This window comes from Phaethon aethereus (genome assembly GCF_964289735.1).
Source record: "Phaethon aethereus genome assembly, chromosome: 6".
Classification (NCBI taxonomy): domain Eukaryota; kingdom Metazoa; phylum Chordata; class Aves; order Phaethontiformes; family Phaethontidae; genus Phaethon; species Phaethon aethereus.
The window spans coordinates 25,266,983-25,282,915 of NC_138580.1; the positions used below are offsets into that span (position 1 = coordinate 25,266,983).

General features: G+C 41.0%; 1 protein-coding gene across 3 annotated transcripts in view; it reads left to right on the plus strand.

The window, feature by feature from the left end:
- Positions 1–15,933, plus strand: part of MTX2 (metaxin 2) — a gene marked incomplete at its 5' end in the record, with an annotated part of 44,932 nt that overhangs the window by 17,631 nt on the left and 11,368 nt on the right. The window contains 5 exons of one of the 3 annotated variants that reach the window (XM_082001349.1): positions 10,092–10,164; positions 13,129–13,205; positions 13,942–14,034; positions 14,768–14,806; positions 15,201–15,765. The exons of the other annotated variants lie outside the window; for them this stretch is intronic. Of the exons in view, the coding sequence (XP_081857475.1) occupies positions 10,092–10,164; positions 13,129–13,205; positions 13,942–14,034; positions 14,768–14,806; positions 15,201–15,425 (507 nt within the window). The 3' untranslated portion in view covers positions 15,426–15,765. Of the gene's footprint in view, positions 1–10,091; positions 10,165–13,128; positions 13,206–13,941; positions 14,035–14,767; positions 14,807–15,200; positions 15,766–15,933 lie in introns of those variants that run through there. 3 annotated transcript variants of the gene reach the window in all.

Sequence of the window (15,933 nt, forward strand, 5' to 3'; positions counted from 1 at the left end):
CTCGGTTCAGATTCTTCATATTTGCTGAAAATGCAGCATAACTTCAACTGAGTTAGTGCATTATCTCTGGCACATCTTGGTGTTTGCACTCCTTGTTTATTAACTTGAAGTAGCGTATTACACAGTCCTGTTGAAGGTGAAGCCCATTTGATCTTCAGCTGCAAAATCGTGATATTGACTAAGTTTTATTTTCACTGCAGAGGAGTTAAAATCAAGGGAAGATACTAACCAGTAATGACTATCCAGCTACAGGAAAGAGAACTTTGTACGTAGAATGAAAGCTCTGTTATTCTTGTGAAATGTTCAGCCCCGTTCCCATTAAAGTTAATGAAAACACATGCACCTCCTTGGTAACATGACTCATGGTTAAAACCATTCTCCATTTATTTACTGTACAGCTTCCATTATACAGCATTCCTGCTTCTCAGTCTTATCATAGTAAAAAAAGCCACCAAAACCCACAGGCGAATACACAACTATATTTCAATAACAAAACAACTCCACACCTTCAAGGAGGGAAAAATGGAGTTTTAAATGTGTTAAAACTGAATCACCACAGGAGAGTATGTTTCAGTCTGAATCAGAGATTTGTCCAGGCCCCATCTGCCTATTGACGCCCCGTGCAGGTAAAGCCTTTTTGTGTAGTGCCTGGGTGGAAGTCGTGTGGTTGAGTAGGAGGGAGGGGGTTAATACAGCTGTGCTGTGCCAGGCCTCTTGCCTCAAATGGCAGCGAGGAGGATCTCTGTGCACTGTGCCAACTTGCAGGGAGGAGGAATGTGGGTGTTGAGACTGCCTCTGTTATTATAGGTTCTTCTAAAATCTTTATAGATAGTATATACCTATATAGGTAGTCTCAGAGTCCCGCTTAAAAGGCTGTCTGTAATGTTCAGGATTGTGGAAATTCTCATAGCTGTCCTGAGGTTACAGAGCCTGCAGCTCATTATGGTAAGATATGTATTAATTGCTTGTGCAATTGATGTCCTTGTAAATGGTCTTAATATATTCCAGGAAAGTGCATTTAGAATTGTCTGTTCTTAGTCCTGAATGACAGAAGGATGTTTGGGCAATTTAAAATTGTGTTACACAGACCAACTGCTTATTTACTCAACAAGTAATCAAATAAATGTGTAAATCACGCATGATTAATTGCCCTTGACAGATTTTTTTTTTTTTTTTTGGTGTGTGTATGAATTGTGGTTTGTTTTTTCTGTAGACGAAACATTAGCAGAAATTTGAACTTGTTGCTGAGGCTTGAACAAAGGCTTAGTACTCAAATGAAAATCCAACACACTTTTTTTAAAAAGAGAACAAAAGCTGGAATTCTTCATGATGAGAAATGCAGTATCAACATAATCAATCTAGGAGCTTTGTGTTGTAGCTGAAACCATGCTTAAATCCCAAGCCATACAGGTACTGTTTGTGAGTGAAACATCCTTCATATAGTTCTAAGATGAAATTACCCCTGAATGAATAGCATCTTCATTTATCTTCAAAACCTCTGTGCTACCAGTGAATCTTCTCTTTCTGCATTCTACAACAAGAATTACATTATACCATTAGAACAGTGTTGTGCTGCAGTGTAAAATAGATTGTTTTGGAGAATGAACGTGGCTTTGCTATAAATTACGTTCACAGGTACAAAGGAATTTGTTATTTTGTTTAAAATAGTCACAAATATAATTAAGATCTTAATTTATGTTAAACTACAAATGTGGCCATTACCATAACTGGATTAGGAATTTAATCTGTCACTCAAAGAATGATACTGAACAGTTTTCATTTATAACCTTAGACACGCTATTTCAGTTACAGGGTCTGCAGTTGTTTGATATCAAAACTGAATTATTCTGTAGATTTGTTCATGGTTTTTAATTTTAAAATGTGTTCCTGCAATAAAGTAGAGAATAACTCTTTAGTTGTCATCACATATTGTCCTTTGTATGCTCATGAAATAATGTAAAAATGAAAACAGAAAACGCCTTTCACTCTTTCTTCACAACAGTATTGTGTGAGTGCTTTTAGAAGTGCTGCTGAATAAGAGATGGCTTGGAATGGCTCGTTCTTTATTAAAAACTAATCATGGCTATATCTTCTTCAAATGAAGCCTGGTGTGTGCCATCTGAAAATAGTGTTCCTCATGTGGGGACGTAAGTTGTGAACTATTTGAGTCTTGGCATAAGTAATTTCATTCTTGCCTCTGATCTCAGAAACTGCAATCTGGATATGATTTACATCAAGTTGTAAGTCATTTTTAATGACTATATGTATTTGCTCATATGTATTATTTTGAGACGGGACTGGAGGGGAAGAGGAGAGCGCTGTGATGGAGCTCTGACAGGGTGACTCTGCCTGATGTGTGTTATGTTTCCAGCTGACGGTGTCCAAACAGCCCTTCCTTATCTGGGGAAGGCAAAGAGTAAGGGAGAGTAAGAGTAAAAATGGCACCTAACACAATTAACTGTGGAATAAATACAAAACTCCCCCCTCCCTTCTCTAATTCTTTCCCGTTGTATTTCATGCGCAGTCATCTTCCATCCTTGTCCTCACAGGAAGACACAATGGCATCACTTTCATGCATTGTTTCGCGGGCGGCAGCAGCAGTGGAGATGAGAATGTCAGTTGTGTGAGACGAGGAGGAAGGGGAGGGTGGGCTGAGTTGCCCCATGGCTGACTCTGGTTTCTGGGCTCTGGGCTTTTGAACTGTGCTGAAGCAGCACAAAGGTGATTGTTCTAATTTTTTTTTTTTTAGACAATTGAAATCCACCGTACTACCTACATTTTGAATTTAAAATCGGGCAGGCTATAAGAAAACAAAACAAGCCTTAAGTTTATTGTGTCCTTTAAGCAATACTGTTGTTGTACATGTACTCCATAATTCTGGCAGGAGGTGTCATCTGCCATGGTTGAAATGAATGATAGGCATAAGATTGTTGATGAGTTTTGTAACAAGTGTGACCTCAAAGCTTCCGATCAGCCCTTTTCACGTAGCTGCTGATACTTTGTTCTCTAGCAGCAAAAATAGGAGCTGGCTTGTTCAGTGCTGACTTTGAAAGCAGAGCAGCTCATGCTACTACTCTCTGGGACGAGCAGGCGGTGCAATGCAAACCATAGTCCTGTGTGGATCGACGTGTGGTAGGGCAGGAAAGGCACTGAGAAGCTTCTCCATGCTTTTTCTTCAATTAGTTGTCCTCAATCCCACACTCTTTTCTTCCCTAGTCTATAACAGTAAACATAGGGAGGGCAGGGAGGGACAGACATAATTCATCTAGTGGCACCTTTTTTCCTCCCTCTCCTCTGTTTCTGCTCATGGGCTTGCAGCAGCTCTCCACCTCCCTGTCTACAGCAAGGTCTCCCATTAAAAGCAAGGCACACAGAGGCAGTAGCAACTTTGTAGGCTTGGTGCTTTCAGTCTGGAAGAAGAGATGTAGCATTGCTGAAAATAAATTGTTCACATTTCTCCCTTCCCAGGTGCCAGAAGAGTAGGTGATACTACAGGTAGAGAGGCTGGAAGAGTGTGAGAAGGGGAGATTGTTAGCCTGCAGGGAAGAGAGGCAGTGATCATGCGTGTGAGAGAAGCTGACAGACCCTATTAAGCCAAAAATTTTTTTTTTAGTACCTTTATCTGTTTCTCACATGAACCTCATCCAAAGAAAGGACACACTTTGTTCCAGAAATAACTTTGAGAAATGTGTCTGTAGCAGACATTATATTGAACGTAAGTTGCTAAATTAAACAGTTTTTCAGGCGTCTGCTTCAGCCATTGACCAATGCCGATACTGCATAAGAAATCAGGCCCCTGTTTTTAAAATTACAGAAATGCAGATAATCAGTGGAACATATGGATAAGGGGAATAAACTCAGTTCTTCCCAATGTGAGGTTTGATTACCCTTGTTTTATGTTCCATTAACTAATATGAGCCAGGAAATTACTCATTCCTTTTAAAAGCCTGAGCATTTTGGTTTGATGTCCTTCAGTTGTAGTGAATTCTGTATATTTATGTTTGAATGACGTTTCCTTTATTTGTGTAAAGTCTGTTGGGCAGTCATCTCTTGATCTTCTGTAACATGGGCAAGGGGAAGTAAGAATGTTGATCCCTCCTCTTTATGAATTGATGCAAATAGTTAACTCGTTGGATAGGTGTTAAGCATAAAAAAAAAGTTTATCCATCTTTCAGAGAAATTCAGTTCTCCTTCCGCTACTTAGAGTTTGTTTGGAAGAGTTGTTTTCCAAGTAGCAATGAAGATTTTCAGTGAACATCTTTACGATTACTTTGGACCAGAAAACTTTAGATACCAGTACCAGTTTTACTACGGACATGAGAGCTATTTTTTTTCCCCTTCTGAAAACTGCAACTGCTGCAGTATTATTGTGTGAGAATCCTAGGTGCTGGAGGAGATCCAGGTTGTGGCCTACAATATCACCCTGCTCATCCTGTGCTAGTATGTTGTTTTTTTTAGAGGAGGAGAGAGAGGGAAATTTAATGCTGTTCTTTGGTATTACAAGCATCTTTGCAAGGTATGACAGTTAGGCTGTGCTCAGTTAAGTGTCTTGTTTCTAGTTTTGCTGTTACTGTCTTGCTAACCATTTTTAGGTGAATTTTCACAAGGACTTGATGAACTAGCTTACGTGTCACTTGGAATTCAGTTGGCCCCTTTCAGTCCCTTTTTAAGTTGATCAGCCAAATTTATGATGTTAACAATAATCTCTGATGTACTAGAATAAGCCTGGGCCCTTGATCTTTCAGATTGCTCAGCTTTTGATGCTGTGTCTTTGAAGGGGTGTTGATATCTTCATAAATCTCAGCAGAACTGCACTGGGGTGGTTTCAGCCTTCAATCTCTCGCCCTTCACTCCAAAAGTACTCAGAGGAGCTGAGCTCACTCCCATTTGCTGATGGTTTCTCTCACCAGAAAAGCAAGGGTTTACTTGCCTGCTCAGATTATATATGTGAGGTACCCAAAGGGAAACAAGATGCTCTGAGCTGGAATAATCGGTGTTCCACTGCATCTTTTATCAGCGTTGGAAGCTATGGCAGTCTGATACCATCTGCACACCAAATGTGCTGGTTCTTGACATTCTCTATGAGTGGTTGAAAAGGGAACAAATCCTCCCTTGATCACTGGGCTAAAGCGTTAAATGAGATAAAGACTCACAAAAATTGCTGCTTTGCCCTATATCCTCTCTGTAGGATTTCTTTGATCTGTGCCAATTTAAACTGTTTTGGTAATAGTTCATGCTACTTACTGTCTAACATCAGTTATTGTCTAAAATCTAATTTATCTAATTGAATGCATCAGAAAAAAATTGAGGTTTTCTGGCAGTGGGTATTTATAAGAATGCATTGGTCACGATCCTTGTCCATCTCTTTTTCTAAAAGAAACCATAATTTCCATAAATATGAAATGCATTCACTGTGCTGGAAAAGTCAAACACACCTGTGTTGTTAGTACTAATAATTTCCAAAGCCTGTCAGTCACATCAATGGAAGCATATAAGTACCTACATAGCAATGCAAATTGTAAGGCTTTTTTCTGAGGTCGAGCCCTCATAGTTTGGGATAGTACTGTCTCCTCTTACCAGCTGACATGTATTTTTAGTCAACTTGAAGGCTGTGCAGTGGACCATTAGTTTAAGCTGGATCAGGAAATGGATACTGGCCCACTTCTCCAGGTAATGATCAGTTCAGCAATGTAGATCCAAGAAGGATTAAATGTCTCATATTGTGGAGCTTTCCTCCGTTTTCCTGCAGAACAATATTTAAGGAGCACTTAAAATTGAATGTCATTCTTTGGGTACAAATTACAGCTCAACATACTAGTGTCTTAATTCCCTGTGCTTCTATCTTTTTAAAGACGTAATAGCAGTTTTTAATTTTTTATTTTTAGGTGTGTTGTATGGCATTAAATGAAATCATTTAATGTGATTAAAAATGTGATAAAAATAATTTTTCTTCAGCTCTTTCACTGTTCTGTTTTCTCTTGTTTTTGTATTTAGTTACTATTTTACCACTCATATTAAAGCTGATCCTAAATGTAGACCAAGGCTGAAGTGGAATAGCTGATGGCATGTGGGTGCTGAAGGGGGTTGCTGGAACGGGCCTGGTAAGGTGCTAGAGGGGCAGCTCCAGTGGTCAGTGTTTCTGAACCTTGCTGGAGGGCTGCTGGGCTGAACGCAGAACCAGATGGATCATTCTTGATCAGTCTTGAGTCACTCTTCAGTTTCTCAAACTCAGTTCTCGTCTCCCATCTACAAAACGTTCATCAGAACTGGAGATGACTATTTCAAGGAGGTTTTCTCAGGTTTTTGGTTTGGTGTTTACTTCAGGGTCTCTTTTTGTTTTTTTAACCTCACTGAGGGTAAACTGACTTATTTCTAAGCTTTCTAGAATGTGCCCTGTATTATGCAGAGTAGTGAACATTTTTATTTAGTTAATATTTGTTCCCACATTAGAACTCAATCCTAGTTCAACCTCCTCTCTCCTCTTTTCTTCACGAACTGCAAAAAAGGCACATGGACCCAGTGTGTTTGCATTTCTGAGATGCTGAAATGGCAACATACTCTCAATCCCCTTTGCACTAGGCCAGAAACTGAGGTAGAATTTCCCTGCCAGCTGTAATAAAGGTCGATATTCCATGTTGTGTGGATGTTTATTGAGGAGAAGAAGAGAGAGGCCAGCCAGAATCAGATTTTTGATGGAAACTTGGCTGAACTCTTTGCACTGAAAAGATTTTATAGTTTAGCCTCTATGCTGAGGAGTGCTTTTCACAGTCACAAACTGTGTTTTTGGTAGAAACCTTGTACTATGTAGGAGCCAATGTACAATACGATGTACAGTAGGCAATAAGGTGCTGAAGGAACTCATGTAACCTAAGTGTTCTGTGCCAGCATGTCTCATTTTTGACACGCTGATATAAGAAGGTAAAAATAGTTCTCTGATTCACCTCCTTTTGCTTAAATGTGTCTCTGCACTTACCAGTTTTTCAGTTATTCATATGTTACCCTAACTCCAGTGCAGTTCAGACTGTTTTTTCTTCTGAACTTGAAGTGAGAATAGCGCATGGCAGTCACAAAATTAATCTCTAGCTTAATGCAGAATTGCAGAGTTAATGTAGTGCTTTACTGCGAAGGAAATTCATTTGGTAAGCCTAGACCAAGTGAAACTTCAAATATTTTTGAGATGAAATTCAACAGCTAAGGATTAAGTAGTATGGTACAAGTTCATTCCACTCCTCCCACCCACCGATGAAAGTCTTTGAAGCTGTTGTTTGATGCCGTCAGTTCTGCTGCAGCATAGTACTGTTGAGATGTTGTTAGCTACTGGTAGAGCTTTCAGAAGAACCAAGTCTGTGTACCAGTTGAGTTAGAGTGTATGTTTTTGGTGGGTTACACTGTGTCCAGCAATGGCATAGTGGTATGTATTTAATCTAAACTAAAGTCTCTGCATTCCTGTCTCTTAACTATTTCCAAAAAAAGTTGCATATGAAGTCCCAGTTTGGGCAGAAGATGTGATGCGTATAGCGGCAGCTGGAACAGTCTGGACATTGCTAGATCCTACAGAGCCAGCAGGCAAAGGAAGAGATCTAGGACTAGACAGACCAGTATCTTAAATTCCTGTGTAAGAATTGGTCCTTTGGGTATTACTCTTTGCATGGACTTCGGGATGCTAAGACAGCAAGAGCACTGATTTTTGTGGGGGATGCACAGACTTAGAAAGTGGGGTGGTATCAAATGTGGCCAGTGCTTTGTATTTAATTTGGGTCATAGTTGCTTTCTTAAGCAGTGATGGAGGTTCGGTTGGGATGAGGTTTTGGCACTCTAGAGACCAGTTTATTGTTAAGTAGTGCAGGACTTGCAGGATTTGGCTGATGTTGACCATGACTAGTACCCTTTCTAACTCTATCTATCTCTGCATGTGTATGTGTAATAATTGGCTCCCAAGCAGCTCTTTAAATTAGAGTGAGGCTGAGGAAATAAAAAACTGGAGAAACTCAGGTTTTTGGTGGGTTTTGCAGAGCCTTTACATTTGGATATAGGCATATGGCAAAGGCATATGGCTCTCATCAGCCATAATCAATATCTTGCTTAGCAGTTTGTGACCATAGTTCCTTGCTTTAAATTGGGATTTGGGTTTGACTTAGGTCATCTGAACCTGCAAGAGCCAAATGTTGTAATGGACTGTGCAGTTCTTAGATTTGGTTGGAAGGGGACCAAAGCTTTTGGCTTTTTTTCCCTGGATACAGTTAGTATCAGCGCTTCAATTAGGGTTTGGGAATAAAGGACTTGAAGAGTGCAGGGAAAAAGAGAGGGGCTGTTTGGGTTACTTTTGTTTGCTCGATGAGTACTACAAAAGCCACAAAGTTAGGAACAGGGCTGATGCCGGTGTTAGTTCTTGCCTTATGGACTCATTTAGTGCAGAGGTGAGCAATCTCAAGGTTAAGGTTTTGGTTACTTTGATGTCTGTGATCAGGGTCTGCGCATCTAAAGCTGTGAGCATTCAGCTTAGTTCCAGATGGGGCACTGAAGAGCTAGGAGGAGGCTCATGTAGAAAATGCCAAGTTACCGCAGCATTTTTCTTCATGGTGGTAGCCCTCTTGGTGTAGGCTTTTTTAACCTTAAGCCACTATGTGGGAAAATAATAAATAGGTGCAATTTTGGAATGTGGAATTCTGACCTGTCTAATTGTAAAGACAAAATGAATGATAGAATGGCTTGGGTTGGAAGGGACCTTAAAGATCATCTAGTTTCAACCTTCATATAATTCATTCCTTATTACAAAATTCAGATGTGGGGTTACAATCCAGTGTAATACAACAATCCCTTTTTATACTGCAGCAGGTTTTATGAACTGAATTTATGTAATTTTTGCTTTCAAATTTTGATCTACTACCCAAAATAAAGAAATAAATGCTGCACTTTCTTTGAAATGCTCTAAAATAATTCTTTCAACCAAATTTTTCAAATTTTTCATTTTTTTTCCACCATGGCTTGGTCTGTTTCTTCATATTCTGGTTCCACTTCTGCAAAAACTGTTTTGGCTGCGTTTTATCATATGTCAGAGCAACCCAGTATGGATTCTCTTCCGCTTTCTTTGCATAACATAAAATAGCCTCTCGAGGGTTGCTATCATCTGTCTTATCCACTGCAATATTCTTGACTACATATGATGACAAGGTACCTCGGTGTGTTCCAACACACCCACTGCGACCTGGTCCTGCTACTGGAGGTTCAGGTTTGTGAGACTTCATGGGGTCCAGCCTATCCTTCTCCAGTTGTTCCCTGGTGCTTCGCTGTCGTGGTTCATGGAACATTGGAAGTGCATGGGAATGATGGAACTTCAGCTGAGTTGTGAGAGACTCTAGAGGTTTAAGAAGTTCCTTACTTGCCATGTTCTGTCCAAATTGCAAGTATCTTTCTTGATATTTTGCTATGTCAACAGAAACACACTAAGGATTGTGTGGTGATGGCAGGTGCTGACAAAAACCGGTATCCTACTGAGAATGCTTTGAATCTAAGGTTACAGATAGAAAGAAACAGTAAATCGATCACTTATGCTCTCCATGATTCGTATAAATTACAGATAATAAATACTTCCTCCCAAAGCAGACTTGTGCTCTGACAGTATCATAAAGCAAAACTTCTGGCAGCTATTGTGAGTATAATGTGGGAAGGTGCTATATGTGTTTGCTGTGTTACACAACATGAACTTGGTTATCTGGCTTTGGCCAGAAGCAGCAAGCAGTATGGTTTTCAGGAGGGGCAACATGTCACTTAATTTTGTACAGCCACAGCACTAATTGTGTCTGTCAGATACTGCTTCTTTGCTCATCTTGAAGAAAAACAGTAGAAGTAGATGAAATTTCATTAGAAGAATTTCCCTCAATGACTGGATGATAAACAGTTCTCTAGGGAAGTTAGAAAACCTTATTTTTCTTTAACTTACCCTTCTTTCTTCCTAAAAGCAGTATGCAAGGAGCTATACTTTATAAACGTGTGCTAAGAACCAGCTAAAACATAGTCAAATGTATTGAGAAGAACACGCTTATTTCTCACTGGTGTATTAATGCTTTTTAAATGTGACTCTTTGTTTCCAGGCCTTTTTGCAAATGTGCAATCTGCCAATCCGGGTGGTTTGCAGGGCAAATGCCGAGTACATGTCCCCATCTGGTAAGTGTGGCCTTCATTTAGATTACTACGTTATACCTCCATTTTGATACCATGGCAACTGCACCTTGTCTTGCTGATAACAGTCGGTCAGTGCTACCGTGTGTGGGTTGCCTTCCCCCCCTCCTCTCCAGTGCAGTTTCTCCTCTGTAAACAATTAAAACAGTCAAATGCAAAATACTGTTGGCACAATGTGTAATGGTGCCTGCAACTGCAGTACCTGTACACAGCATTCAGACAGCAAACACCTTCTCTAGAACGCCTGAGAGCTGTTGTGTCCCGAAGCCACGACTTGCGTTTCCAAAAGCGTCTCTGTTCTGCATCCAGAGAATACTCCAGCGAACGCTGTTATATTTTCCCATTGCTGGGGTGAGGCAGCACCAGAGGAGTATCTTTTATTACCCTGACTGGGAGATATTTCCAGAGTGTTGATACAGGAGGAGACTGAAGGGTGCATTGTCACTGTTAAGGGTGACAGGCTATTTTAAATACTCCTCTGATCTATGAGGCTGTCTGGAAATAACATCCAAACCCAACAACAATAAATTAAGTATTAAAAGGGTACAGAGCCTACCTTTTGCTGGAGATGACCAGTTGCCTAAAAACATCCATCGGCCAGCTCTGAAAAGTTGCCTAAAAACCAGAGAGAAATGCAGGGTGCAAAAATTTGGTAGTCCTTGCACTCTGTTCCAGATTTTTGTTGTGAAGAGGTACTTTTTACTGATTACTTGGCTCTGGCTGATGACTGCCACATGGAAGTGCCTGTCAGTATACGTCTGCCAGCTGTATGGCTGCTGCTGCTACTTACATTCAGGTCAAAGCAGTGGAAATATGCTATTTTAAAAAAAAAACAGTTGCTGGGCAGCAGTGAAAAAACAGCAAAATATGGAGGTATATAAGTTGTTCGTTAGTAAATAAAGGTAGCGTTGAAATGCTGAATCCATGCACAGAGGAGCATCTTGCATGTGCAGGAGTAGGACTGGTGGGTCTGAACGCTTCTGCTGAAAACAAGGACTGCAAGAGGGAAAATGATACTGCTTCGATTTTAAATGTAGGTAGAAATGTATGTCGTCTTTTTGCCCTTACTCCTGGAGTCCTTATTATTTTTATTCCCTTGCCCCATTTCCTTTCTTTATATTGGTTCTTTAATGATAATTCAGACAGGTTTTCATTTGTTCCCTTCTCCCTGCCCAGCACCCTCTGTCTCATAGTAGCAGCAGACAAAGATCAGCATCTCATCGCTTTGGGGGGAAGGTTATTTATCTCATAGTTGTAATGATGAAACCCATTCTGAGGGAGTCAGAAGTATGATACCAAAGGATTGGCTTCGTGTGTGAAGTACAGTCTGACTGAAATCGCTGAAATCTGCAGCGCAGAGAGTTCTGCCTTTCCTTCCGCAACATGCAGCGTGTGGATGCAGATGAAGCCTTTGTTGGTGTGATGCACTTCATTTATTACCCTTAGGCTGACCAAGCCAGTGAGAAGTGAATCCCATGATAATAAACCATGACTGAATCCGCTGGTAGTGTGAACTTGTGTTTGAGCTAGGCCGAACAGTAGGTTTTCTGTGTTTCCGTGAAAAGAGTGAATGTATTGCTAATAACATACTTGGAGTCAGGCAGGTACTCATCTTGTTCTTTGGGCTGTCAGTTGAGAGCACAGTTTGCCCACAGGGGGAAGGTAAAAGGGTGCTGTGCCCCACTGCACTAGGCAGGCTCATTTACTGCCTTTGGGCTTGAGGATGTTTTCAGTAATACAAAACATCCAGCATTTATCTCTATTTTATGTATTACTTCAATCATGTAAATAATCCTAAAAAATTGAGTCTTAAATATAAGGTTGATGTTTGTCAATTGGACTGTGGTGGAGATTTGCAGGACAAGCAGCCTGGCTAGGGTGGGTTGGAGCAGGAGCCCTCAGCTTCACACGTGGAGAACTGGGAAAAGAGGCATAAGGCAACTTCTGCTGTTCTTTGTGGCTTGCTGTGTGTAACGGGGCTTCCTCTTGTATCTCTGCCTGCCTCAAAGCTTTGGCTCAGTTCTGCGTGTAGGAAAAGATACCAAGCAGAGAAGGTGGTGCGTACAGCCTCGGGAGACCTTCACACACCCACGGGTCCCACCAGTGACAGTGTCATTTCCCAGTTTCCTTTTGAGGACTGGTAGTTTCCAGCCCTGCTCCCTGCTGGACCCTCACGGCTCCGCTTCATAGACTGAACTTGGGGCCTTGCTAATATTAAGCTTTAACACCATTTTGTTTCCATGATGATGAAGCAGCCCCTTCCCTCCCAGCCCCCGCGATGGTGAAGCTGTGGGTTTCATACCGAGAACCTGTTCCTGACCCCAAGACCACAGAGGCTCAAAAATAGCAGCTCACAACTAGAGGGTGAAGTCTGAGGCAGCCAACAGGAGCCGGCTGGCCCACTCGTTGGAAATCAGAAGGACCAGAGGAGGGAGAGTCAATATCGGGCCTGGCTGAGTGCGCGTTTGCACTTCCCCCTGTGCACTTTTCTGGGCACAGTGCCACATCTCCCGTCATCCTTTCAGCAGCCCTTTCCCGGCTAGTGGGTTAGAAGGGAGGGTGGGAATGTGTTGTGTTGTAAAACTCGCCAAGGGCTCTGTCTGCTTTCCTGGGATTTCCCAGCTGTACTTCAGAGAAATGTTGAATTAAGTCTTTCCAGCAAAGCAAAATCCATTATTAAAGTACAAGTTGATAGATCTCAATAACTTCGAAATGTACAATTGCAAGTATTGCATGTAAAAGAGGGTCAGGAGGAGGAAGATTAGGAGGAGGAAGTTTGTTATTACAAACGTTCGCTGGGTAAGCTACATATCTTAGAGCTTTACCTGTGATCTTTTGGAAAAAAACTGGTGTTCAGGTGTACCTGCAATATTTAATTGCTTTGAGAATTGTAAATGATGTTTTACAGGTATAAAAAGCTCTTACTAAAATACATTTCCCATTTTACAGGCAAAGTACCCTTTATTCACGTGGGAAATCAAGTAGTATCTGAACTCGGGCCCATAGTCCAGTTTGTAAAAGCCAAGGTAACAGTATGTTGTTTCCATCAGTTACTGAATAGGATGTTAAGCCTGCTTGCTACTTGTGCTGATTTGGTGTGCTCTTCTGGAATCTTGCTTGATTTGTTAAAACAGTGTAGAAATCTAGTGCTGTTTTAAAAGAAAGATATCCTGTAATAGGAGCTTGTTGATAGGGAATTGTTTTTCTTCGTCATTTACTCAAATTCTGGAAGTAAATCCTATGTGGGGTAGCTGCAGACCAGTGCCAGTTTCTGAGACTGTTTTTCTACGTGCCCTGTCACTGGGTCTCAGAGGTCTTAAACCCAGAACCGACTGGTTTAAATCCTGAAGTGTCAGATACTGTTCAAATTTGCCTTTGCCCGCCCCGCCATGTTTTTAAAAATACTGTCTTTGCACTGAGCAGTTGATAAAGCTGTATCACAGATATAAATTTGTGTTTACTTCTTGCCACAGAGATACACTAATGAGGAGGCTGTGTGCTCAAACAGTATTCATCTATAACTGATAATAGTCTACATTTCATGTAGATTAGCTATGTTACGTTATGATGATTTCTTTTTAATTCTAAAGGACATTGTATGTAAAAATTGCATATGTAATTTGTTATTGAACTATGTAAGATCAGGACCTGAGCCAAAGCTCATTGACTTCAGAGGTCCTTGGGTCAGGCATTCCTGCATATTCCAGTATCCTTTCTTAACATGCGTGTCTTCTTTTTTTTTCCCCCCCTTTTCCCCATTAGGGCCATTCTCTCAGTGATGGGTTGGATGAAGTCCAAAAGGCTGAGATGAAAGCCTACATGGAATTAGTCAATAACATGCTCTTGACAGCGGAGGTACAGCAAACCATAGCAAATCCACACGCTTACATAAGTGATTATAGGCAAGAAAAGCTGTAGGATTTTTCCCTGTATTGGAAATACTGCTTGTTCTTAGATTAGGTCATCAACTTTTGAGGTGAAAGGAGGTAGGAATAAATTTTCTGGACCCTATGGATTGCTTGCTGAAATGTTCCTGTAGACGCACGCCACGGGTATGATTCCCCTGACCTGCCTGAAGTGTGTCACGTAGCTGCAGAAGGAACTGATTTCCACAGATGGAAAATGCCAGTGGCTCCTGGGATCCTCCCCTGCCCCACAGCTGGACAGGTGCCCCACTGTCAGCTTCCGCAGTGCGCGGGCTCATGCGCCTAGCGGGTGACTGGGTTCCCTGGCAGTTTGCGTCTGTGGCCAGTTATTGTGACACAATTCCAGGTGTCAGAAATGCCGGCAAGCTGCAGGTGGCTGCGGGCTAGTAACCTGTACGCCGGGTTGTGTGCAGTGTGGGCAACGGGAGGGGGCCTTTGGTCTCACCTTGCTCCTGGTGCTGGTGAAGTACGGACTAGCAACGGGGGCTTTTGCCTTCCAGTTTTAATTTGTTTTCTGTGTTCAGAGGCCTAACAGAACGAATGAAATGGAAATTTAATCTAATGTAGAAAAGAAAATTCTAGTAGAATTTTCTAGGGAGAAATGATTATCTCTGTATTCTCCTTTATTAGGAAGTTTTAGTAAGTGTTCTTTCTGTTCCTAGCTCTATCTGCAATGGTGTGATGATGTTACAGTAGAGGAGGTGAGTGGTTCTGCAGCATTTATCTTAATTAAAATTTAATGAGAAAACACTTTTGCTCACAATTGCAAGTCCCTACTCATAAATGAAACATTGAGGTTTATACCATTAATGATACAGTCTTTTCACTTTGATTTCGCTTGCATATATGTTTTAGGGAAGTTGTGTCATTACTGGAGGTGGCCGACTGCAAAATAGATACAGGTTTTGTATGTGTTTCTGAAGTAATAGTATTAAATGGTTATGTTGCAAACTACAAATTCTGCACAGATAATTACAGCATATCACACAACTTGCTTTCTCTTTTCCGGCTCCCTTTCTGATAGAAAGTTGTGAATATTAGCTATTCTGTATTTTCTTGTATGACGACTCAGTACCTTTCTGTTTCTAAACAAAGATTACTCACCCGAGGTACGGCTCCCCTTACCCATGGCCTCTTAACCGCATTTTGTCCTATCAGAAGCAATGGGAGGTAAGGCGAAAGATGAAAGCCATTGGATGGGCTGGCAAGACACTTGAACAGGTCAGTAGGAAAAGCGAAGCTTATTTCTTTTCCCTGTTTTCTTTTTTCTTTTTCTTTTTGAAGGCTTTGGAGAGTAACACTTTCTTGAAACGGATGTAGTAAAAAATATACTCTGTACTTAAAACATTATCTGGAGTCAGGTATTTGCCTTCAGCAGCAATAAATCTTAAATTATGTGCAACCTGACACGGTAGGAGGAATGATGTTTGGCCATGAGTGTACATCTCTGGTGATGTTAGTTTAGGCCGTAATCCTGAAAATAGGCTGTAAGTTACAGCCCCCACTTCCTGTATGGCACTAATAGGCTTGCTCTGCAGGATTGCGGCTTCCCTTGTCAGAGGTCTTAAAAAAAAAAACGCAAAGCAGATTTGAGGTATAAGTTAGTAGCTTTAATTAAAATGTTATGGGAAGCACTTAATCAGAATTGCTTTACATCAAATGTTAAATTAAGTAACACTTACTTACCTGCCTACTGTGTAGGTTTGACTGACTTCAACAGCTTTTAGTGTTCCAACATTGCATGTTCCTTGTTCTCACCGTCAGTGCAAATACAGCAAGGAGGTTATTTTGTTGCATTGTTGGTATTTCCTGACAATACGGATCTTTT